This window comes from Pezoporus flaviventris, unplaced genomic scaffold, assembly GCF_033815535.1.
Source record: "Pezoporus flaviventris isolate CSIRO_AGI_PZ_B2104156 unplaced genomic scaffold, CSIRO_AGI_Pfla_v1 ptg000015l, whole genome shotgun sequence".
Classification (NCBI taxonomy): domain Eukaryota; kingdom Metazoa; phylum Chordata; class Aves; order Psittaciformes; family Psittacidae; genus Pezoporus; species Pezoporus flaviventris.
In genome coordinates, this window is record NW_026892563.1 from 15,982,455 (window position 1) to 16,007,258 (window position 24,804).

The 24,804-nt window shown below is 40.9% G+C and overlaps 1 protein-coding gene across 2 annotated transcripts; it reads left to right on the top strand.

The window, feature by feature from the left end:
- Positions 1-508: 508 nt before the first annotated feature.
- VPS26C (VPS26 endosomal protein sorting factor C) lies at positions 509-23,506 on the top strand. 2 transcript variants are annotated; one of them, XM_061453600.1, is made up of 8 exons: positions 509-660; positions 9,907-10,050; positions 10,410-10,559; positions 13,949-14,029; positions 16,541-16,615; positions 20,375-20,525; positions 20,865-21,017; positions 22,932-23,506. In XM_061453600.1, the coding sequence occupies exons 1-8, from the start codon at positions 604-606 to the stop codon at positions 23,012-23,014; spliced, it is 894 nt and encodes a 297-aa protein (XP_061309584.1). In that variant the 5' UTR covers positions 509-603; the 3' UTR covers positions 23,015-23,506. The 2 variants fall into 2 exon arrangements, with proteins under 2 accessions (XP_061309584.1, XP_061309585.1); XM_061453601.1 differs by lacking the exon at positions 509-660 and adding an exon at positions 7,397-7,521.
- Positions 23,507-24,804: the final 1,298 nt, after the last annotated feature.

The window sequence follows — 24,804 nt, forward strand, 5'->3', positions numbered from 1 at the left end:
CCCGCTCACTCCCTCGTTCGCTCATTCCCGGCCACGGCCCAGGGGCACCAGCTCTACCCACAGGGCTCTGAGCATCAGCCCCACCTCTCCACTCCCACCAACGGGCAGGACGCGCGCCACCCTGAGGTAACGGCTGCGCACGCGCAGAACACCTTCCCGTCCCGCCCTCCGGCCTCGACCGTTACAGCAGAGCCGCCCTGCGCATGCTCTGCCTTCGCGCTGGCACCGCCGCCGACATGTCGCAGCAGGCCAGCCGGGCAGGGCCGGGCCGGGCCAAGCCCGGTGGCGCCCGCGGCGGTCCCATCCCGGAGCGGCCGTCAGTCCCCAGGGCGTGCCGCCGCACCCCTTCTCGGCCCCACGGCCTCCGCCAGGCGGGAAGAACACCCCTCCCCGTTGCTATGGCTGCCAGGAAGTGGGCGGAGCCAACCGGGAAGTGCAGTCGCCGGCTGAGAAGTGACGCCACCGGAGACCCGGATGTTCGCGGGGCAGACACACGCACCCCCCTTCGCGGGCGGAAGCGGGCGGTTGGGGAACGGCTCTCTTCCTGCGGCTGGGTCATGTGACCAGTCTGCCTCCACGTGACACCGCGCGGCCGCGGCGGCAATGGGCACGGCGCTGGACATCAAGATCAAGCGGGCCAACAAGGTCTACCGCTGCGGGGTGAGTGCGGCCAACACGGGGCTCCCTGCCTGGGCTCCCAGCTTTGCTCTGGGACTTGCCGGCAGCCCGGGAACTTCCTGGCAGCTCTGAGGCAGGAGGGCGCTTCCTGCTTTGCGTCGTTCTTTACCGTGGAGGTGGGGCTGTAGGGGGCTTGCAGCCTGTTGCCAGCGAGCTGGGGGAAGGTTTACTTCCACCCTGCTCCGAGCTTTCCTCTCCATCACCCCTGCTCACTCCGTGGCTCTCCCTTAGCTCCTCTGCCGAGAACGCCACGGATTTCTCCTGCCTCCTGTAGCAAAGCGGCCCTGGGCTCCGGCACGGCTTTGGGATTAAAGCCTGCTTTTTGTTCTCCCATTGTCCCCAGCTAGCGCGACGGTGCTGAGTGAGGACCTCCAGCAAATCTCTGCGGGGGGCGGCAGGGCTTCGGGAGGAAGGGAAGGAACGAAGGAGTAAGACTCCCCGAGGAGTGACTGTGGAGTTCACGTATGGGGCAGTGTCGTTCAGTCATTAATACTTGTGCATTGCAGCACGACTGGTGCTTCAGTACAGTATATAGGTTAGAGTCTTGTTTCGTTTCTGTGCTCTGCAAGAAACGTGAAAGTGTCTCAAGATGTTTGCACCTGATAGGAAATATCCTCTTGGATGAAGTACTTAAGCAAGAACAGATCGAACTTTTGTTTTTCTTTACTGCCGCTTTACAGAAGGCTGATTTCTTGACTTTTTTCACTGATGTAGTTATTGATAGTAATAAAGTGATCGTTCAACTTCTGCAGCTACTTGGAAAAACGTTGTGCCTTTTTTTCATTATTGAAGACTTCAAGCACAGTTTAAAAATAAAATAAAAAAAACCCAAACACTTGGCTTATGTTTTCAGTATTTTTTTCAATCACTATTTTTCTAGAAATATTGTTTCAGCTGAAATGTTCAGGTCCTCCTTTCCTTTTTTTTTTTTTTGTTATCCAGCCACACAGTGGTATTCTAAAAAATCTTTTCACATACTGCTTTCCTGTAAATTAGTAGTTTTGGTTGTTACAGTGTATAAAACTTGTTTTGATGTATTAAAGGTTTTTAATGTTGGAATACTGCTTTAAACAGATTTGGATGAAAGGGTATGCAGCATCTGTTCTGCAGATGTTAAATCACCTAAAGGATGACTTTCAGAAAGCTAAATTATCAGTTTGTGAACAGCACATCCTTTAAGTATGGTGTCATAGTGATTAAGGCTACTTTCTGTGTCTCACTTTCACATTGTTTTGCTAATGCACTGTATTAGAAGGACCTTACTTATTTCAGTACTGTATGGCTATGCCCATTTTCAGTTTCTTCACATGGCTTGCCTTATATCATTTTAAACTAGATTATTTTGCAGGAAAGGGATATTTCTTATGTCTTTAAGCTGAAATTAAAGAAGATATTTATAGGTAGTAAATCTGTCAGTCTTTTGTGTTTGCTTCTACTTTAGCTCCATGTGAAAAGGTTTATAATTTTAGTTCGTTAACTAGGCCTGAAATTTGCAGGTCTTGAGTGATGTGAAAACATGATGAAAGAAATGTACACTAGAAACACATGCATTTTTAATAGAAATTTCATAGGGATATGAAGGAATTACAGATCTCTCTTCAATTACGTGTAGAATGTACACGGGTTTGATTTTGAGGTTTGGTTTGTTGTTTTTTATTTTTAGGAATACTTCAGTGACAGTAGTTGTGCTAATAATAGCTTTAGTCTATGGCAGCTTTCATCCCAAAATACGCTTGCATCAATGCTACTTGAAAACGGACTCCTTTAGTAAAGAGAGTAGTTAATCCCAGTGTGTATGTCTAGTTATTTGTTTGAAGGCGCTAGGGGTACTGTAGCTAGATTTGATTTCCACATACACACACACCACCCACCCCGAATGTATTTAAACCCACATTTGGATTTGGAAGAAGGTGATGCCTAAATTATGCACTGGCATAATACTCTTTTTGTTATGCCTGTTGCATCATAACAGCATAAAAAATTGCTGAAACATTCTAAGTCATAATTTGCCCAAGATCATGCCACCCACCTAGCATTTAATTTCTGCCACTTTTCTTGTGTGACAGTATTGGCTATGCAGTAAGCTGGACCAAGGGAATGGGTAGTATTCGGTTCAAGAAAGTAATTACTTCAAAAAAGTAATAACGGTAATAAAAAAAATTATCATGGGCATCCTTTTTAGTTTTTCTTATGAATGTCTTCCAAGTAAAATACAGGGTATTGGAACAGTTGGTATCAGAACAGTCTTGTGTATGGCCAAAAGAAGAGATATAGTCGAGCAGGAAATTGGACAAAGTGGGGTGGATGAAGAGCAGTCTAAAGGATCTCAGCCTCTGGTGTTAGGTGATAATAGACCAAAGACCAGGTAATGGCCATGGCTGATTTCAGCCACTCTTCAAAGGAGGGATCAGCATGGCATTACCATTACAGCACTGATTTTGTACATCTTGAGAGCATGTAGTCTGGATGAAGTAGGGTTTTTAGCAATCGGCATCTCTCAATCTGTTTTGTGTACATCAGCCAGCATCTTTACAACTATTGAGTGTATTTGCTATAAACCTTTATTCCCTCAAGTAGTGAAAGAGTAAAGGGAAACAGAGGAGAGACCCGTATTTAACAAGTAACTGTTCTGACAATCTCTTAATGGTAAATTCCATGCTAAATAAGACCCTGAAGGTGCAGGAGTTTACATTAAAAACTTCTAGGAGAGAACTCTGAAAGTTAATTAACTTATATCTTACTTTATTGCAGAACTGAATTTGAGTCTTGTTAGGGAAAAATTTTGTTGAAAGTATGTATGAGAAGGCTGGTGTGTGGAGAAGATAAAGGGGTGCCTAAAGCAAATAGCCAACCAAGAAAATAAAGGCTGAATAACTTGGGTTTTGTTCTTTACACGGTCAGAGTGATGCACGCATTTCATTACAGGCTTTTCCGACCAGGTCAAGATGTATAAATTTCTCTTTGGTCCTGAAATATCATACAATAGAACCTTCAAAACCTTCCCTGTTGTCTTGGGTTGGGTCAAACTACCTCCTGCCACAGTTGCCTGGGTTATACTAAATCCAGCTGAATTCAAGCATTTCTCATTGTTGCAAAGCAATCTCCTATGCCAGATGGAAGTCAGTTCACTTCTTAAGACTTTCTTTAGTTCTAGGTAGTTGAGTAGGCAACTGTTCTGTTCTTTTTAGTTCCTTACTTCTGTGTTGACTGCTCCTTTCTAATTGTGAGAAATTGAACACAAAATTTGTAAAATAGTCATGCATCATGCAAGCCCGAGATTGTGTTCCTGGTTTTAAAAAGGAAGTTGGTTAAAATAACATGCTGTGATAAACAGTAACCGATTTCTGTATTCATTATTTATAATCACCAGAAACTGGAGGAACTGAGCAAACAAAGACCTTTATTTTGTCCAGACTTCAGTTTGAGAAAAGCTAGCTTAAAAAGGTTGCTTTAAATTGTGAGTAAAAAAGAAGCTTCCCACTTGGACCAAAAAAGTAACAGCATTTTTAAAGAAAAAAAAATACAAAAAGGGTATTTAAGAACAAAAAGACAATAAAATGTATCCTAATAAATAGCAAAATATGTCTTATAGCAGTAAAACAGTGTTTAAGTTCCTAAGAACAAAAGATCTGTTCAGGAGACTTTTTATTTAATTGGATAGAGAATTCTTGAGCCATTGAGGCTCATTTAATAAATTCTGGAATGCTAGAAGAATGAGGAGACAGGCACAACTAATGATGTGTTTTATTTGGAAAACCCAAACAGGGTGACGGGAGGAATTCTGAGATTGATAATTAGAAGAATTGTAGGCTGAAAGGCCTGAAAAATGCATTGTACAAAGAAAGGTACTATAGTTAACATCAGTGAAAACTTTTAGTGACAAGTGAGTCCAAAATATTCTTAAATCAAAATTTGCCCATAAGGAAGCTGTTGTGGTTTAAGCCCAGCCAGTAACTCAGAACCATACAGCTGCTTGCTCGCCCCCACCCCCAGAGGGATGAGGAGGAGAATCAAAAGACTGTAACTCCCACGGGTTGAGATAAGGACAGTCCAGTAACTAAGGTATAATACAAACCCACTACTGCTACCACCAATAATAATAATAATAATAATGATAAGAGAAATAACAAGGGAAGAGAATACAACCGCTCACCACCTGCCAACCAATACCCAGCCCGACCCGAGCAGTGATGTAGCCCTTCCGGGTAACTTCCCCCAGGTTATATACTGGGCATGATGTGCTGGGGTATGGAATGCCCCTTTGGTTAGTTTGGGTCAGGTATCACAGTATACTAGAGATTGGAAGGGACCTCGAAAGATCATCTAGTCCAATCCCCCTGCCGGAGCAGGAACACCTAGATAATGTTACACAGGAATGCGTCCAGGCGGGTTTTGAATGTCTCCAGGGAAGGAGACTCCACAACCTCCCTGGGCAGCCTGTTCCAGTGTTCCGTCACCCTCACTGAGAAGAAGTTTCTTCTCAAGTTTAAGTGGAACCTCTTGTGTTCCAGTTTGTACCCATTACCCCTTGTCCTGTCATTGTTTGCCACTGAGTAGAGCCTGGCTCCATCCTCGTGACACTCCCCCTTTTTATATTTATAGACACTAATAAGGTCACCCCTCAGTCTCCTCTTCTCCAAACTATAGAGACCCAGCTCCCTCAGTCTTTCCTCACCAAACATGGTGTCCTGTCTCTGCTTCCTCCTGGTAGACCATGAGACTCAGAAAGTCCTTGGTCAGACTAAACGTTTGGGCAGTAACTAAAAACATCGGTGTTACCAGTGTTGTTCCCAGGCTGAAAGTCAAAACCACAGCACTGCACCAGCTACTAAGAAGGAGAAAAATGACTGCTACTGCTGAACCCAGGACAGTATCCACCCCTTATTCCATACCATTCACATCATGCTGAGATCCCACATTTTTCAATACCCCATCACTCTTGTCTCATATATATGAGACACACACACACACACAAAGGGAGAGAGATACCGTTACCTAGTGCATGGACCAAGCCGTATAAAGCTGCTGAGTTCGTCTGGTCCATGATGTTGGGCTCCATCTCTTGTAACAGACTTTCAGAGCAGGAGTGACTGTGTGCAGTGTTGGACTGTTGCCTGCTGATGACACCGTGGAACTCGTCTGGTTTCGTCAAAGTTCATTCTTTGTTGGGATGATGCTTGGAGGGAAGTCAGGGCCGGTTGCTGGTGACCTGAAGGCATCTGGTTGGTGGGCTATAAAAAGGTGCTACATAGAAGGCAACAGCATACAATTGAGTTCATTGGCTGTTTTCTCTTAAAATCAAATCCCCTTGAGGTACACATCAGACTTCCCCATCTTCTCTCATTACCCACCAAGTATATCCAGGTCCCATAGCAAAAGCAATCCCAAGAGTGGGTTTGCCTTTACCTGAAGCAGGAATAACCCAGACTGTCTTCCCCAGCAAATTCTTCATATGCACCACGGGAACGTTATCCTCCCTCTACAGATGTAAAAGTTCTGACTGGGCTGGGCCAGCCCTGTTGGCAAATCCTCTGGTGTTGACCAGCCAGGTGGCTTTTGGTAAGTGTGTATCCCAGTGTTTGAAAGTCCCACCACCCGTTGCTCTCAGTGTAGTTATAACAGCCCATTGTACCGTTCAGTTTTCCTAGAGGCTGGTGCATGTTAGGGGATGTGATATACCCACTCAATGCCATGCTCTTTGGCCCCAGTGTCTATAAGGTTATTCCAGAAATGAGTCCCATTGTCCAACTCAGTTCTCTCTGAGGTGCTGTGTCGCCACAAAATTTGCTTCAAATTTTCCTTTTCCCTAAAAAAGGCAAAGTAATTAGTATATCTGAGCATTGAGGTTTTAAAGCATCTAATGACTAGTTAGTTGAGTTTAGTGGGCTTTTTCTATTGAATGTGGTCAGTTTCTGTCTAAATAACCAGAAGAATACATAGTTAAGATTTGCGGGTGGCTTGCCTAGAGGAATAGATGTGGAAGAAAATGATCAGGAATATTTAGTAAATGTGATGTACCTGCACTTAATGTGAATTTTTAAATTGTCATCTGTTTGTCCTAAAAGTGAATGCCTGTGATGTGGAAAGTGGAATCTAAGAGGAACCTAAGGCATCTTGTTGGTAACCAGCTGACTGTGGACTTGCATTCTACCAAAATAAGGATAAGCTTAATCTATAGATGTATAGTGGCTATCACATGGAACGAGAGAAATGTTAGGCATTTCTGGATGGCATTAGATATGACATCCTCTCCTATTGCCAACACCTTAAAATGAGTGATGGCAGATTTCAAGTGTTCTTTAAATCTGCCTTGTGGTTTGTTGTTTATTCAAAGCTACCTTGCATTTGAGAAAAGAACAAAAAAAGAATTACTCTGATTTTATTAGGGATGCTCTCAAGTGATTAGATACAATCTGAAAATACGTAATATCTAGCTAAAATTATTTTTTCTAGCTCATGAATCTAGCAAACAGATCTGACAGTGTAAACAGACTGGAATTAGTAAAAATTTGCACCCTGAAAGTAGTTGGCCCAACAATTTATGGGATGCCATAGTGCATGCTTTGATCCTTCCAGTCTTTACAGAAAGCTTATGGATACTGAATAGCTGCCTAGTTCAGTCAGAAGTCTTTTGATATGGCTTAGGACTTAAGATGAGATTCTGTGCTGTGTTATGAACCATTTCATGTTATTGATTGAAGGTAATTCCAAATTGTCCTCAGCCAGACCTCGGTAACTCTGCTCCACAACTGGAGAAACAAGGGGTTGTGCTGCTGGATCACATGAAGCAGTTGTTCATCTTAGTTATGACCTTGGAAGTGACCAAAGCTTTCAAAGTGTCATGTACATATCTGAGTGGTAGGGAACTGAGAACAGAAAGCTGAAAGAGCTTGTTCAGGATTATTAACCTGAGACAGTCTTCTTACAAAAGTGTTTTGTTTGCAGCTTAGAACATGTATCTCACTTCTCTGTTTCACATAATACGCTGGCCTTCCTATGGAGTGTTACTTTTTTGAGATGAATAATTCTGTATAGAGCTGTATTAGCTTAGTTCCATCTTTCAAAGTTTTGTCGTCCTGTGCTGAAACCATGAGGAGTTTCTAGTAAGTGAGAAGGGAAGAAGTGAACAAGAACAGATGATTGTAATTTACTACACTGTAGTACAAGGGGATTGATTCCAATGGCGACATTCTCTGTGCCTTTATTTTTGTGGTGTTAGAGCTAAACAAACCCCTTTTGATATGGTAGTACAAGGGGATTGATTCCAGTGGTGACATTCTCTGTGCCTTTAGTTTTGTGATGTTAAAGCTGAACAAACCCCTTTTAATATGAACAATACTATTTTAGTATGACATGATGCTGCATAGCTTTTGCAAATGGTATATATTTGCAAATGTTTTGCAAAATGAGTTTTCTCATAAATTGTGTGCTAACTGTAAGTATTTTAACATCTTGGCAGGCTTATGTTCCTTGTTTTTTACTTTTTAGAAGGACAAGTTTACTGACAGCTTTGTATTTAGAGGGGTCTCTGGCCTTACACAAAATGACTCTTCCCCAGAAAATACATAGCTGACCACCTCCCGACACATCAAACAGAAATATGAATATTATATAAATAAATACTGTTGCATCTTTTTCATGGTTCTTCCCTCTCCCCCACATTAGTAACCTTTAAAAGTTTTGTTAGAAAGTAGTCTTGAGGTGTTGTTTTTTTTTTTTTATTTCTTAAGAGACATTGAGTGTTATAAGAAAAAATAATATATAACTTCAAGTCACTCTTTGTTCTGCCCTAAATGCATACATCCTTATCGTGTGAAAGCATGTAGGCAGTAGCTCTGGAATAGGTTTTTGCCTTGTGGTGGGAGACTTCTCATTTATTAAAGCAGTTTGTATGTTCAGGATTGTCCATGCTTCTTGTAGTTCAGCTGTACTCATTTTTCAAAGCAGTAACCTAATTGCTTGTACTAATTAAAGCCTGTTAGCAAAGCAGTACAGTATTTAGGTCAGCTTTTCTTCACTGTCCTTTTGTGCTTGTGCCTCCTGTTCCTGGCATTTCCCAATTGCTGCAGGTCCTCTTCAGACTTTCAGTGTGTCAGCCTTTGTTGTGATGCTTGAAGTTCTTCTGCTGTCCTGTTCTGCTTTAAACCCCCTGACCCATTTTCTATATTGTCATCCTGTATGTACCTCTAGTAAAGACGAAAGGCTGGCAAAATTCAAGTAGCGTCAGTCAGAGATGTACGTAACTAGACTGGTTTTAACTGGTTGAGTGTAGAGTGGGCAGTCTCTGAATTATTCTTGGTTTGGAGTGGTCTGTAGTTTGGTGTCTAGCTTACAAGCCTGATGAAGGTGGAGGGAGCATTACCGTATAGCAGAAGAGAAGGCTAGCCCCAAGAAACTTTTGCAGGTTCTCAAATCACTTGCTCGTATTTCCAGATGTGTATGAATGATTGACATTGAACACTGACTTGGAGTGGATTCTTTGTTGTAGGAGAGGTGAAGGATAAACTCTGGGGTATGTAAAATGAACTGCATGTTGTTCTCCTGCAGTTTTTTTTTCCAGTGTTAGAACTTCTAAGTTGATACTTTCAAGATGCAGTGTTCTTGTCCAAATACCGTTTAGTAGACAAAACATTCTTAATGGGATAAGTGATGCATTGCTTGACTCATACAACTTGTGCCTTCGATTCCCATTGTAGCATGGAATTTCCTGGTGTAGCAGAGCAACTATTTATTTATTTATTTTAAACCTATTCCACTCCACTCTTGAAGAGAGACTTATCCTCAGCTTGGCCATCACTTTCATAGTTATGCCTTCTCTTTCATCTCCCATGTCTGGCTGTCCCGCTCTTCATATAAAAATTCCTCCTGGGATTTCATTCTATCATGTGAAATTGAACTTGTTTGTTACCAGCTGACCTGATACTTGTTCATGAGGATATTTTTCATCTTTCTGAAGAGGAAGATTGTGAAACTTTGGAAAGAAATTGAAGCTTGGATCAGTACTTCTGCAAGGAAGAGGACAATATTTTTAAAGAAAGAAACTAGAAGTACAGAGTTCTCTTCCTCACACTGCTTTCGGTATCAATATTTGTCTTCTCTGACAAGATTAGACTGTTCTCTAGGAACAGTGCTTTTGAGTTTGGAAATCAGCTAGCACACAGTCTGAGTAACGGCTATAGAAGACATTTATTTAAACAATTATTTTCCTGTTGTCTTTTCTCCTATTAGGAAGTTCTTTCTGGAGTTGTGGTCATAACAAGTAAGGACGCAGTCCAGCACCAAGGTATCTCGTTGACAATGGAAGGATCAGTAAATCTGCAGCTTAGTGCCAAAAGTGTGGGTGTGTTCGAAGCCTTCTATAATTCTGTCAAGGTAAGACCTGTGCAGATTAGTATTTTTAGCACAAAACGTTTGTCTTTTTTCTCAAATCTTTCCTTAATGACTTTCAAGTAGTTATAGCACTTCATCCTATGTAAATGATAGCAGAAAAATGCTGAGTATTATCTAGTGATATATGATGACATTTTGGGAAGGAGCATGCACTGTTTTGAGAGTTTTCTTTGGGGCTGAAATACAGTAACATAAATAATAGGTTACTGAATGATGGTCTGTGCTGTGAATAAACACCTGAGTTTCTCGAAATTCAGGAAGTCTGTTCAGTGAGTGTTGCTGGTCCTTGAAATGGTGGGGCTGTCACTCCAATCTAAACATCTTAATGTTTATCTTTGCAGCCTATTCAAATTATTAACAGCACTATTGAAATGGTAAAACCAGGGAAGCTTCCCAGTGGCAAGACAGAAATTCCGTTTGAGTTTCCATTGCAAACAAAGGGCAACAAAGTTCTGTATGAGACGTATCATGGTGTCTTTGTTAATATTCAGGTAAGGCAGTCATGTCTGTACAGAAAATCTGAACTTTTGTTAGTTTGCAGCATGTATTTACTCTAAAGCATCTTTTATTCCGTGGAAGCAGAGGGTAAAGTTTTGCAATAAAGTTTTCATGGTGCAGTATCTTTTCTCTAATTAGAAGAATGAGCAGAAATCAGAGATCCTTTGAAGTAAGTAGCTTCTAAGCTTTCCTTTATTAATACAGCATTCTTCTGGTATGTACTGTGTTTTCTAAATATAAATTAAGATTAAAAATAATGATACATGTTAACCTTCAAAGTACTGGTTTGTAGGTAGTTCCTAGGTTTTCACTTAGAGTTTCTTGGCGTCACACTTTCCACAGGTGGTAACACTCTTAAGTGTGGCAAAGGAACCATCCTGAGATCTCAGAATCCCATCAATATAATGTTGCTAAAAAAAAAAAAAGTGAAGTCTCTTCTCTTTTTCAGCAAGTTTAAGCTTTTCATTGTAAATAGTTGATAGTAATGAAACTAATTAAATGTAACATGGGAAGTATAAGAATTAAAAGCATACTGGAAAGAGGAGCTTTGGGTTAAGAAAGATCTAGTAATTTGCTACAATAGTTAGATCTTGCACAGCTCTCTTACAGAGTTCTGATTTTATTGTGAAAGAAGTTGCATTTACCATTTTGTAGATAATCTGCATAATAGTACATACGCAGATACAAGTGTGTGTACTGGTTGCCTAGTACCAGTGAGACTTTGTTAGCGCAGTAGACAAAAATTATTGCTAATACTAAAATGTTAAAAAATAAGTTTATTGACTTAGCAGATCGGTTTTAAGACATGGGGATAAATCCTACAGTAATAAAGCCGTTTAGTGTTCAGAATCTGTTTTCCTGCATACATTTATGAGAAGTATCCTCTAAATAGAGGAAATCTTTCCATCACTTAATGTTTCATGCCTTCCATAATGGAGTAAATCTTTTAAGAATGGTGGTATAAACAGAAGAGTAACAAGAAGTGTTGCCTGAAATACCTTCACAGAGCTACTGTGGTCCCTCCTTATGTTGTAGACAACTACATTTTCTTCATGAAGAAAGACTGCACCGCAGTGTCCTTTTGGTCCAAACAAATGTGTGATATCAAAATGAAGACTCAAACCAAAGTGTTGAGAGCTTGTAGCGTTTTCAAAATCATGAATTGTTTGCTTTCCTGTGGAGATGAATAGTAACATTTCCTGCCCAAATCTGTAGGGACCACATGCTTGTAACAGAATCTCGTGGAAACACAGTTTTGAAATTTGACCTTTTTTGGTTAAAAATTGTCTTACCATAGGTGGGTTCATTTGTTTGGGGTTTGGGTTGGGATTTTTTGTGTGTGTGTTTGTCAGGGTTTTGTTTTCTTTTTGTGAGGGAAAAGTCTTCAGCCATCTCTTGAATATAAATTCTGTGTTAGACAATGCTTTTTCTGACTGAGGAGTGCATTTTAGGTTGGGTGGGTTTTTTTTCTTCAAGGAAAAAATTGAAGGAGCCATTAAATGCAAAAAATTTCAAAATTACTGCTGATGGAGAATCAGTGGGTTATAAAGCTGCTGGTTTATTCTTTGTGTGTGTGGGGGGGGTCTTTTGTTTGTTGGGCTTTGGTTGGTTGGTTTTGTGTTTGGTTTATTTTTTTTCCACTTGTAGCTCACTCAATATTGGATTTGATGGCAAAGTATAAAACTTTTGGCTATTTAGTTGAGCATATTACAGTCTGGAATTTAAAAACAAACCCTAACAAACCAAAAAGCCACAGGAAAACCCCCTACCTACTAGCCTATTGGAAGTAACTATAAGAAAAATTCCCTGTTTTTTTTGTCTACATCCAGATGTTTAAGTAGTTCTCATGTTTTTTTCAGCCTTGGCTTTCTTCCTAATGTAACATCTGTTGTTTGTAGAAGGTATGTCAAAAATGGTGCAAAACTGGTCGAGTTGCTTTCTGTATCCAGATAACTTGCCTATGATCAATATCAGTTGTTTTAAAGTATACTTTAACGGTGAATATCTGTTTTGCTTGTTGTTCCTTCATTTACATAGCTTCTCTTTACAAGCTGGCAATAAAATGTAATTAAAAGGTTAATCATTAAATTTCGGCCCACCTGTGAGAGCTGTACTCTCCTGAAGAGGAAAATGTAGTGTTGAGGTGCTGTTTAAGAAACAGTTCCTAGACCTTTGTCGAAGTCCTGTGCAATTTAAAAGCAAGCCTCTCTTTCTTATCTAGGTATTAGTATGTTAGCTGGGGGTTCAGTTTCAAGATTCAAGACTCTGTCCTCTTGCAGAGACCTTCTAATTATCCACTGATGGGGAGGCTGTGAGCCAAATTCCAAGGCCTTTATGGTCCTGCTGCCTCATTTTACTGTGTTCCCTGGTCCGAGTGAAGTATAGTGCAGTAATAGAAGGTCTGTTCAACAGTGATCAGCTTCAGTGGAAACCGTAGTATGTATGGGGTGGGTAAAGGTAGTGCTCCCCAGTGTCTTTCTTGCACGTATATTCAGGTTATGTGCAGGGAGACATCAGAGAGACATTCAGTTATTAACTGAATCAACCCCTAGTTTGATTGCACCTATTTTTGCCAATTCCTCATCTGTAAAGAAGGAATGAAAAACTAAACAAAACAAAAAGAACCCAAACCACCCCAACAAATTCCCTATCTTGTAAGGATGTTGAACAGCTGTGTTATAGATGCTGAAGTATATGATTACTGTGATAATGAAGGTCCTACTATTTTTCAGTCATTGGTTTATGGCTCCTTTTTGTTAGGGGAGAAATGGGAGGAAATTGTCAGCAAGGCTTTGAACAGTGAACAGCAAAATTAACCTTGTTGCCTGATTTTACTGTCCGCTGCTGCTTTTAAGTTCAGATGTATGGCTGAAGACAGTTCCCCATTAACAGTGGTAACAGTTATATGCATATTTAAATTCAATTTTACAGTAGATTTAAAATTAGAGGGGCTATGAATATATCTTACTGATAATCACGTATCCAAAGTGTGGTGAAAAGCAGTACCATAATCACTTAACTGAATGTAATTTGGGTGCTGAAGCCATAAAAGAATACCACTCTGTCAGTGAATTAGTCCCTCAATCTTACAGGTTGTTATATAATGCAGAAGATATGGAAAGCTTTTTCAAATGACATGGGGACTGTAAACTCAAAGAAAAAGCAGCTTTCATTTGGGAGTATCTAAAATCACTATACCTCTTTCCCCTTTCCCCGTCATGAGGGTGTACATTGCCTACTAATCTGTTTTAAATGATGCCTTAAATATTAATAAGAGTAACATTCTGCACATATTTAATAAAAAGATGAAAAGTCAAGAGAAAGAGAGAGGAAATCTTAATTAAGTCTCTCTTTTTGTTCTCTGCCATCCTGTTCTTGCTAGTATACCCTACGGTGTGATATGAAACGTTCTCTGCTGGCAAAAGACCTAACTAAGACTTGTGAATTCATTGTCCACTCACTGGTAAGTGTGATTTGTATTAACCATACAAAGTGAGATTTTTATATTTTTTTTCCACTTTATGTAAAGTTTGGCAGTAAGGCTTGAAACCTGAGTAAAACCATGTAATTTGTAACAATTAAATGTGTGTACATATATATATATATAGGGATATGTACGAGTAAGGAAGAGGCCTCAAAACAAGACCATCCAGAAGAGATAGGGTGTCAGTTGCTTCTGATTAGAATAACACATCTCTCTTCATTTAAAGAAAACAGTATAAAGAGAATTTGGTTTATAAGATGATTTTATACTGTACTGAGTTTGTTCTCTTATTCATCCTTTCAGTTCTGAAACACAGGTGTGGTTAAACATTATGATGGTGGTCTAAACACTGTTTCAGATTATCCAAGCATTTGTTAGCCAAAGGTTCTAGGCACAATGCCTGTTCCAAAACCAGGAGTTTGTTGGTGAAGAGAAAATGTCTGATATCTGTTATTCAGATGGCTAACTACAATTGAGAGCCCTTACTCAAAGTATCAAAGCTGGGATCGCATCAAGTTGGAAATAAGAAGCTTGTCAGCTTAATCACCTTTGCTATTAAGTAAGCCTATGGTTGGCAATATGCTAAGATAACTAGGTTAACAAATATCCACATCTTGCAGTTAGCAGCATGGAGACAGCATTCCTCCTCCTCCAATGGAGATACCGTTGTGGGATGAGATTGGCTTATCTCCCAAGGAACGCTGTGCTGCTTTGTTATTTGAAGTTCCTTTATCAGATTGGTTTTTAGTTTATGTTGACTTTATGCATGTCCAGAGCATCTGATGTCAGTACAGCCTGTGCAGGCCTAATTAAGTATCTTTTTCCACCCACAACTTGTTAGAACATACTGTTTGTATCATTCCTCTGAACTGTTAACGGGGCAGTAAAGTATTAGATTCTTGTTTTACTTATGAATAATGGTGCAAATGGGTTTAGTTCTATAGTACCTTTTAAAAAATTTAGTTGCTTTTTTAAAGATGTACCTAGGTGCTGTGAAGAAGTTTCCTGTCAGTAAGATTTCTTTTTTTTTTGAAATATTATGCTACACTTTATTGGTCCATTATTACATTATAAGTAAGCCACACTTGTCAAAATAGTGAACAAATTACATACCGTGCAGTTTCCTGGGTTTATTTCTTGTTCCCACTGCAGCACTTCTTAGATCACAAGTCAGTAAATCATGAGTCTCTCAGTCAGGGTGAATTAATGAGGTTTTACTGAACATATAATTCTCGTTGTCAGTGCTCAATGTACCATTTCCCTTAACCTTATTCTTTGCCAGAGTTACTCATTTATGGGAAAATACAGTCAAGTCTGCTAATATCTTCCATCTTGCAGCTGGGCAGCAGAAGCTATTTTGAATTCTTAAGTAGTGAGGGTAGATCCTAACTAAGAATTCAAGTTAAGCCCATTGGCGGTGGTGTGCTCTGCCAACTCCAAGTTATATGCAGCTGGGACTCGGAATTGATGCTGTGCTGGCTACTTATTCTAAATACGTAGGGGAAAGACTGTGCATCTCACTGAGATAAGGATGGAGAGAGAGGTCAGTGAATGGTAAGCAAAGCTTGCCTTCCTTATTCAGAGTACAGGTTTCCATCTCAACAGAGCTCAGGGCTCATTCAGCCACTTACAGAAAGACCTCTTGGTTTTGTGATAAATGGTGTGAATAGATACTGAAGAACTCTAGTAATGTGCCCCAAATTTTTTTCTCTAGCCTGGAAAGCTAACCTGGACCAAGTATTTTTAATTTTAAAGTTAAAAAAGCTGGAATGCTAAGCCCATTAAATCAATGCTATGCTTGATTCCATCATCTGAGGATGGAATGATGATTTGATGATCTCCTAGTAACGTGAGGATGGCTTATGAGACCTGAGTTGTTATTGAAAGGGCAGCAGATGAGTTCAGAATGCTCAGAGATGTTTGTGCTCAAACATGTTTGAAACAATGAAGCGAGTTCATTTATAATCTTCCCCCTCTCTGGCATGCCCAAATTCACTAAGTATTAATAACAAAAGGAAACATTGCAAGTAATATATAAAATGCAATTATTTGTAAATACAGAAATGTGAAATTTAACTGTTTTCTAAGGTGTATCCTATGCTTCAGATAGGTAGCGTATTTCTTTATTTCCAGGGGTGTTAGTCAACTGCATGATTTGGTTTTGTTTTCCCTTTTTCTCCCCCAGTGTAGGTAGAGTGTATGCCAAAACTTACAAATGGAGAGCAAAGAGGTTGTTATTTGGCAAACACAAAGTAACCAAAAATTGACATGGTTTTGTTTCTGTAGTTCAGATTTGTGATAGACAATGCTGTAATGTTATTTAATAACAAAGGCAAGAAATATTTTTTTTTATTAAAGATGCATACTTTCAGTATGAAGAGAATCCTGCAAAATAACACATCCTATGGTTGCTTGACTTTGTCTTTTTTAATATTCTTGTGTGTGTTTCGTAAATCGTAGTTTGCGGTTTAACTCTTTCATTACTTGTAGTCACAGAAAGGGAAACTGATGCCAAGCCCAGTAGACTTCACAATCACTCCTGAAACTTTGCAAAATGTTAAAGAGGTAAGGCTTTTCATATTATTTAAACGTAATGCCTCTGTGATTCTTAGTGAGAACAAGAGAGGAATGGTTAAATGCAATGCTGTCCTATAGATAATCAGTTCTCTCTTTCCCCCCCTCCCCTTCTCTTTTTTTTTCCCCACTTGTGTAAGCAGTACAGTGATTCTGTCTGGTCTCTTGTGGTGGTGGTGACCGATGTAAGGTAGACCTTTGTCCAGCAATGGTTAAACGTTTTTATAACTTTTCTGAGTGAAAGATGGCAGCGAAGCAAAAAAACCCATTCTAAACCTGGTGTAGTCAAGATCCTTTAAAAATGTACATTTGGATCCTTGTTTATGCCTCTTTCTACAGCCCCATGTGGCTTTGGGAAGTCTGGATGAACATTAGTAGTTATTTTGGTCATTTAGCTTTCTGAACACTTGTTTCTGTTTGTCCACTGAAACGTATGTTCTCTTTTTTCCAGATTTTCCTCTTGTGCTCTTTTTGTTAATAGGACTGTTTTCCTGCTTTAGGCTTCCCTTCTGCATCCCCAGTTTGTCTTCCATTGCTCTTGGTCCCAGGCTTCTGAATTTAGACCTACTTTTCCACTTGTTTCTCAAAACGGACCTCTTATTCAGCTGTCTAGTTGTTTCATGCTATTGTTAACCTTATTCTACATGTTCTCCAAATCACTGCAGCTAGAAGGGACCTCTGGGGATTGGTTAGTCCATCACCTGTGCCTAGAGCAGAGTCATCTTGAGCAGGTTGCTCAGGGCCATGTGTAGTCAAGCTTTCAATATCTCAAAGAACGGGGACTTGCAACCGCTCGGCAGCGTTACAGTGTTTGACCACCCTCACAGAGTTAAGAATAAATCATTAAGATAAGGGTGATGTTCAGGAACCTTTTTTGTTCATGACAGCCTTGCAAAGATAATCAATATTGGCCTCAGGGGAACATGGGTCAGTTTCCTCAGCACTTGTGGGTGCGTCCCGTAAGGTCCAATGGACCTGCGTACATCCAGACTGTTTAAATGCTCTCCAACTTGCTCCTTCTCTGCCAGGAATAACTGTTCCTTGCTCCAGACTTCCCCTGTGGTTGCAGGTGCCTGGGTTTTCTGAAGGCAAATCTTATCAGTAGAGTCTGAGTTAGAGAAGACATTAAGTGCCTCTGTCCTTTTCCTGTCTCTTGTCACTAGGTCTGTGTTGTCCTTCCTGTCTCTTGATTTAACTCCACGTGTTTTTTGGCTTTCCCAAAGCCATCCCTGCACGCTTGGATACTCATTTTATGTTCCTCTGGGGTCACCTGACTCTACTTCCATCTTTTGTATACTTCCTTGTTATGATTTTTAACAGTAGTATCTTTTTCATCCATGCAGGTCTCTTCCTACCTTTGCTTAACATTCTGCATGTTGGAATAGGCCATTCTTGAGCATAGAGGAGGTGATTCTAGAAAACAAACCAGCTAAGTCCCACTGAGTTAGAGGATGAGCAGGTTGTTTCCAGCAGCCTCTCATGTCTCATGGTGACTGCTGCATGCTGAAAACAAGTCTTTCTAAACGTAAGGATATAATAACTACTCTTGGCAGTAAAATTTCTTTTGATACTACTGCTAAATAGGAAGCTCTCAGCAGTCTGCTCTTCCTATGAACCATGTTTCCATATAAATGATTTTCTATTTCTTCTTTCTCTTCTGTATCTTGATAAGTCTACTCACTGGCATAGCAAGTCATGAAAGTCCATTAAAAGCTCTTTCTTAACAGACCTTGCACCTTTTGCTATTTCAAGTACATAACTACAGAAGTAGGTTCTAAAACTTCTGACATCTCTGATCCAGCAGATCTTGGTGTTTAAATATGGAGCCGTCTAAGGAATAGTGTTGAATGTGTATGGTAGCACAAACAGTGCTAGCTGGTCTCAGAAAAACATATGAAATGTATGGTCTGAAGCGACTACCCAGTGGATAGGTAGAAAAAGTCATTGTTTTGGTATACTTAAAACGTTAAAATTTAAATTCTCTGCTTGTCTGGAGATTATGACAGACCTATAGTTTCTGGTGGACTACTCGAAAACTGATCAGGAGGTTTGAAGTAGCTGAGCAAACACAAAGACATTGGATGAAAAACCAGGATCGATTTGCTTCTGTGTTCTTGATTCTCTGAGGGGAATGATGAACTAGATGGTAGGCCCCATGAGAGAAGACCTACCTAGGAGTGCCAATAAGAGCAGTACCTTTAAAAAAACAGGTCTCATAGACTAAGATTGAGAAAAATGGCCTTGAGTTCTCATTCTGCAAGTTCCTTTTGTCTCTGTCTCTTAGCTTCCTGACCACTAAGTTTCAGGGCATAGCTGTATGATGTCCCAGGGAAACAGCTCTCTGTTTACTGATAGTGGCGATGAGAAGAATGTGTGAGGGATCATACAATAAGAAAGCATTTTACCAATACGTCATTAGGACTCAGTATTTCATAGGATGGTTTTGTCAGGGATGTAACTTCTGTTACTTAAGTTAGGAGAAAATACTCATTTACTAAAGGCATGAAGATTCCTCACTTTTTATTTCCCCCCAAGATTTGTTTTGAGTGGAACAGCTAAATTCTGCAGAGGTGTTGGGTATCTGAGTGAAACAGTCTAAACAATAGCTACTGCCATTGCTACTGGCAGCCAGGACTCAGAAGCAAGCCAAACAGATTGGGAGGAAAAAAGTTTTCGACAAGAGAGGTGGTTTGGAAGAAGAGAAAATCAGTAACATGGGCAAGGAAACACAATGCCACAAGCCAGTGTGAACAGATGGTTGGAAGGTAGGGTCTAACATCAGAGATGTCAATAACAAAAAATTAAGGAGGGAGAGAATAAGGCTTGCAAAAGGGGAAAGTTAGAGCAGGGTGCTCAAACAGCTTGAAGAAAGCTGGATGGTGAAGATACAAGCTGAAGATGTGGGTAGAAAGCTTGACTGTTTCAGTATGCCTCCTGCTAGAACTTTTAACTGGATCTTGTGCACACAAGTTTTTTTTTTGCTGGCAGAGAATATCTGTGGTGCCTGCTGGCCTAAAAAGGGGAGGGCAGGGGGAGCAATCCCCTGCTTTGGTCTTTCATGGAAACTGATTTACAGATTGTCATCCTCAGTCAGCTGTTCTTACTGCTCCTTCCTTAAGAAGTAGGAAACATGCTTGCTGTTAAGAAAATGTTGAAAGTGTGATCTTGTATGTTAATTGTCCTTAATTGGTGTCTCAGTACATACACAGTATGCTACATCTTGCATCAAAGAAAGGTTTTGAAATGTCTGTCTTCCCTCCCAATGCTAGTGACTAGGAGAGAGAAATGTTAAAGGGTAGGAAAGTCACTGAAATGAGAGACTGTATTGTAACCTGTAACAAAATGGGACCACTATGGGGTTCTTAGAGCACTCCTAGCCTACTTGCCCATCCTATGAGTTCCTGCCAGCCTGCCTCCTTCACCATGCAGTTCTCACTTCTGGATTCATTGCAGTGGCCAGGTTTTGTCAGTGCAGGTTTTGTCAGAAAAAGCTCCTGTGGATGGGATGAGTAGGGGGGTGATGCATGTTCAGGGGAACAGGAGTACTAAGAGATATCTTAATGCATCTGCATAAGGATGCGTATGTAAAGAGACTGAGTTTCTTGAAGCATTTCTGAACTTTTAAATTCTTAACTTTGCAGCTTTGGGGGATCTCCTACATATTTTGGCACCTTTCTGTAAGGTGTTTTTTTCTTAGTCTGCTTTTACAGTTTTGACTTTTTCTCTTCCCCCTCCCCATAATCTTTTTAGAGAGCCTCACTTCCAGAATTTCTCATCAGAGGTCATCTCAGTTCTACAAAGTGTATCATTACACAGCCACTGACAGGGCAGCTGATAGTGGAGAATGCAGAGGCTGCAGTCAAAAGCATCGAGCTGCAGTTAGTACGTGTGGAAACCTGTGGTAAGTTTCTCTGTCAATGGAATGTGTACAGAACAGACTGCAGTAGCTACTCCCTGTGCTTTTTCAGCTTAAATATGAAAGATTGTCAAAAGCCATATAATTAAAAAGACTTGCAAACAATTGTTTTGTGCCTTAGGTGGAACAGTCCAAACATTAATTTAGATAACCTCTGCTATCCTTAACTCAGACTGCTCCTGTGAAAACGTGCAGGTCAAAGGGAAAAACATTTTGCCCACACGTATCTCACCCCCTAGCCCCAGTGCATCTTTGTCTTGAGTTTTAAATTTTGGCCACTGTGTTCTCTTTTTCCCTTCCCTCTGAATCTCCCACTTTCACCAGGGTGTGCGGAAGGGTACGCCAGAGATGCCACAGAGATACAGAATATTCAGATTGCTGATGGGGATGTCTGCAGGGGCCTGCCAATTCCTATATACATGGTGTTTCCCAGGTTGTTCACCTGCCCTACCCTGGAAACAACAAACTTCAAAGTTGGTAAGTGTGTGTAGGGCTTTATGCTGTGTTGGTGTCTTTCACCTGAGGGAAGTTTCTGAGTTTCACTTCAGCTTCTGGCAGGTAACAGGGTAAGTCGCTGCCAGTGCTGCAAGAAGCACCAAGGATATCACTCTGTTTCCCTGCAGTCCCTGAATAGGAATGTAGTCTGCTGTATTTCATGTAGATTGAGAAAATACAGCCCAAATACTTACAACTAAAACTAGTTGTGCAGCTGTTAAGCTACTTCTCACTACTAGAATTATATGGTAAAGGGACAGGAGCAGCAGTGTAATGGCAGGGTTAGGGTTTTTTTCTACCAAAAAATTACATGTGTTAAACACTTGAGTAATAGTCCAAGAATAAAATGCCAAGATGATCCCTTCCTTCTTTCACCATCACTGAGAACTTCTCTTTCCATTTCCTCTCCTTTTTTCCCATTTTCCTGGTGCACAGACTCAGAAGTTAGGCTGCATGTGGCTTTTCTTTTTGCATGTGACTTTGCTTTTCTTTATCCATACCAGATACTTCTTCCTGCTTTTTTTTTTCCTTTGAACACTTTCCTTCACAAATACCTCACTTGTTCAAGTAATTACTGCAAAAATTCTCATTGCTAGCCTCATTTTCTTCCCTTCATCCTGCTGGAATCTACTGGTTTTCTTTTTTGGTTTTATTGTATCAGATTGAAGCTACAAGTCCCTGCCTTTAGGGTCCTTCCCAGCTGAAGTCCCTGGAACTTCTCTGCTGTACACCTCAGATAAATGTGCACAACTAGTTTTCCAGCTCTGCCTATCTGTTTACCTGTTCCCTCAAGAGCTCTCTCACACCTGATGTGTACAGTGATGTTTCCCCAGAATACTTCTACTCTTTACTTTTTGCCATTTGTAGCTGTTGAACAGCGATTTACAGTGACAAATGGCTCCTGTTAGTGTAGTATCTACTTCTAAGAAGTTACGAAGATTCCAAAAAAGGACAGTTATTTTCAGTTTAATTTGATCTCTGGTTCCCTTCATTTATTAACTCTACCTGACTTTGTATCCTATCTCTACTTAGGATTCATTATCGATCTGATTTTGGTTTTGAACAACACAATGTACTATCCAAAGAGCAGAGTTTGAAATTTTATCACAGCTTGCAGGTTTTGTTAGATGTTGGTGTTTAATTTCATAAGGCCACGTGTGATGAACGATTCTAAGGTTCTGTTATGTGCTGACAGCAGAGGAGTTGTCTCCTCCCCAGCTCTTCCATTGCCATGCCTGAGCAATGCATATTGGTGTGAGCCATCTTTCTCAAAGCATCTTAATCTTGGAGGCTTGAACTCTGCCTGTTGTCTGGAAAACCAGATGTCGTAGTTTGTCAATGATACAGAAATGAATCCAGAGGAGTCCCAAAGATGAGAACAAACCAAGGTTCTCTAGGAATGGTCTGAAGATTGGGTGGGATGCCTGGGGTGGGGTTCTGCCTGGAGTACCATGTTCATGCCACAGGAAAATGCAGGGTACTGGAGAGGCTTGGAAGAGCTCTGAGAAGTGCTGTGCATGAGAGCAGGAACTGCCTGCCTCTCCTCTTACTGCTACAGTTCAGATCCACAAAGGACCCTTCATCAGGGACTGTAGCAATAGGACAAGGGATAATGGGTTTAAACTTAAACAGGGGAAGTTCAGGTTAGATATAAGGAGGGAGTTCTTTACTGTGAGGGTGGTGAGGCACTGGAATGGGTTGACCAGGGAAGTTGTGAATGCTCCATCCCTGGCAGTGTCCAAGGCCAGGCTGGACAGAGCCTTGGGTGGCATGGTTTAGTGTGAGTTGTCCCTGCCTGGGGCAGGGGGGTTGGAACTAGGTGATCTTAAGGTCCTTTCAAACCCAAACCATTCTGTGATTCCATGACTCTAATTTTGTTATTCCCCCCTCTTCTAGAGTTTGAAGTTAACATCGTTGTCCTTCTGCACGATGATCATCTCATCACAGAGAACTTTCCACTGAAGCTCTGCAGGATGTAAACAGCATCACAAGAATCACTTGAGGATTTAATGAAAAGGCACAGAATTCTTCAGAGGCAAAGTGAAATTTTATCAGTTTCTTACTTGAACTGGAAACACATCACTTCCTTCTCTCTCCTGGAGGTTCTTGTATCTTCAGTTCCCTGTAAATCGTGCTACCCCTTTGCCTGCCTCACAATAGCCTGTGTGGAGATATCTATCCAGACAGCCATGTCAGGTGTCTTTCTGACTCCAACAACCATGTTTTCTCCGATTTTCCTCTGACAGATCCTGAAGGAATGATTCTGTATATTTCTACAAGTTGTAGAAATATGTAGTAAGTTTCTCTCCTCATTTAATTTTGTAATATTTGTTCCAAAGGCCTTTGAAGACCTCTTAAACATAGTAAGTTCTGTTATATATGGTGTATATATACTGGGGGGAGGGTATGGGACTTGTAGTATAATACTGAATCATGTCTTTGAAGGCATAATAAATGGTGCTACAGCAACACAGGGTGGTGATGTGGGATAAATATTGAAGGATGAACATGAAGTAAGTGATGTGTAACAAATAATGATGTGAAATAACACCAAGTGTGTTTTGGTCAAATGGGGAACACAAGTGTCGTGGTTTAAACCCGACAACAAGTCCGCACCAGAGAAATGCTTAGAACTGAGGTTCTTGTGTATTATATAGAGTATAAGTGTAAAGATGACAATTTGAAACGACAGAATTAAGTGCTTGAAATGGTTTCCTTTAGCTGTAGCCAGCAGCACTGTGAAGAAGCAGGAAGCTTCAGTTCTAGGGTTAGCCCTAGTTCTGTATCACCTTTAGGAATACCATCTGGAATTCTTACTTTTGTCTTGCAACACTCTTGGGCCAGGAGGAGGTAGATATTTACTAGGATGTAAAACACATTAAGATCAGGAACCCGTACGGGATTAAGGAAAGGTGCTCTCTCTAGTCTGGATGGTGGTGCAAGAGTGCCGCCTGCTGCTCAAGTGCCACTATCACATCCTACCATCAACGTTTTGAAGGACGGACTTTGTCCATCCTGCCCCTGGCCCCAGCGTCCAGAGTAGATGTGATTAAAGCCCAGCCGGTAACTCAGTACCACGCAGCTGCTCGCTCACCCTTCCCTTCCTTCCCCCCGGGCAGGATGGAGAGGAGAATCAAAAGAATGCAAATTCCACATGTTGAGATAAGAACAGTCCAGTAACTAAATACTACTACTAATAATAATAATTTTAAAGAAAATAACAAGGGGAGTGAATATAAAACTAAAAGGGGAAAGGAAAATAAACAATAAACACAACTGAGGCACAATACAACTGCTAACCACCCTCACCTCCCTTAATCTGCTGGTTGAATTCCTTTTGATCAGCCCAGGCCATGCTTGGCTTTCTGGGCTGTAAGTGCACACTGCTGGTGCATGTTGAGCTTCTTGTCAATCAGCCCCAACCATTGGTCCTTTTCCTCAAAGCTGCTCTCAGTCCAGTCCCTGCCCAGCCTCCAGTTGTAGTTCAGATTGCCCTAACCCAACTTGGGATTGATTGCTCCAACCCTTGGTCCTGAGGGTCAAGGATGTGGGCTAACAAGCTAGAAAGATGATGTATCCCCCACCCCAAGAACATAATGGAAGCTGAAAAGGGCGCATGTGCTGTTACGGTGAGTAGTGCAGTACCTAGATGTTCAGGCAGCAAGGCTCACCAGCCTATGGTAGACCACTCACCAGTAACTCACACTTAGTAAAAATATCACACAAAAAATTACTACTGCAGCTGCTACAAGTTTTATTTTTGATCCAA

Coding starts and splice junctions, on each gene's coding strand:
- VPS26C (XM_061453600.1), top strand. CDS start 604: ATGGGCACGGCGCTGGACATCAAGATCAAGCGGGCCAACAAGGTCTAC. Junction 14,030..16,540: donor AATTCATTGTCCACTCACTG/GTAAGTGTGATT, acceptor CATTACTTGTAG/TCACAGAAAGGGAAACTGAT. Junction 16,616..20,374: donor CTTTGCAAAATGTTAAAGAG/GTAAGGCTTTTC, acceptor TAATCTTTTTAG/AGAGCCTCACTTCCAGAATT.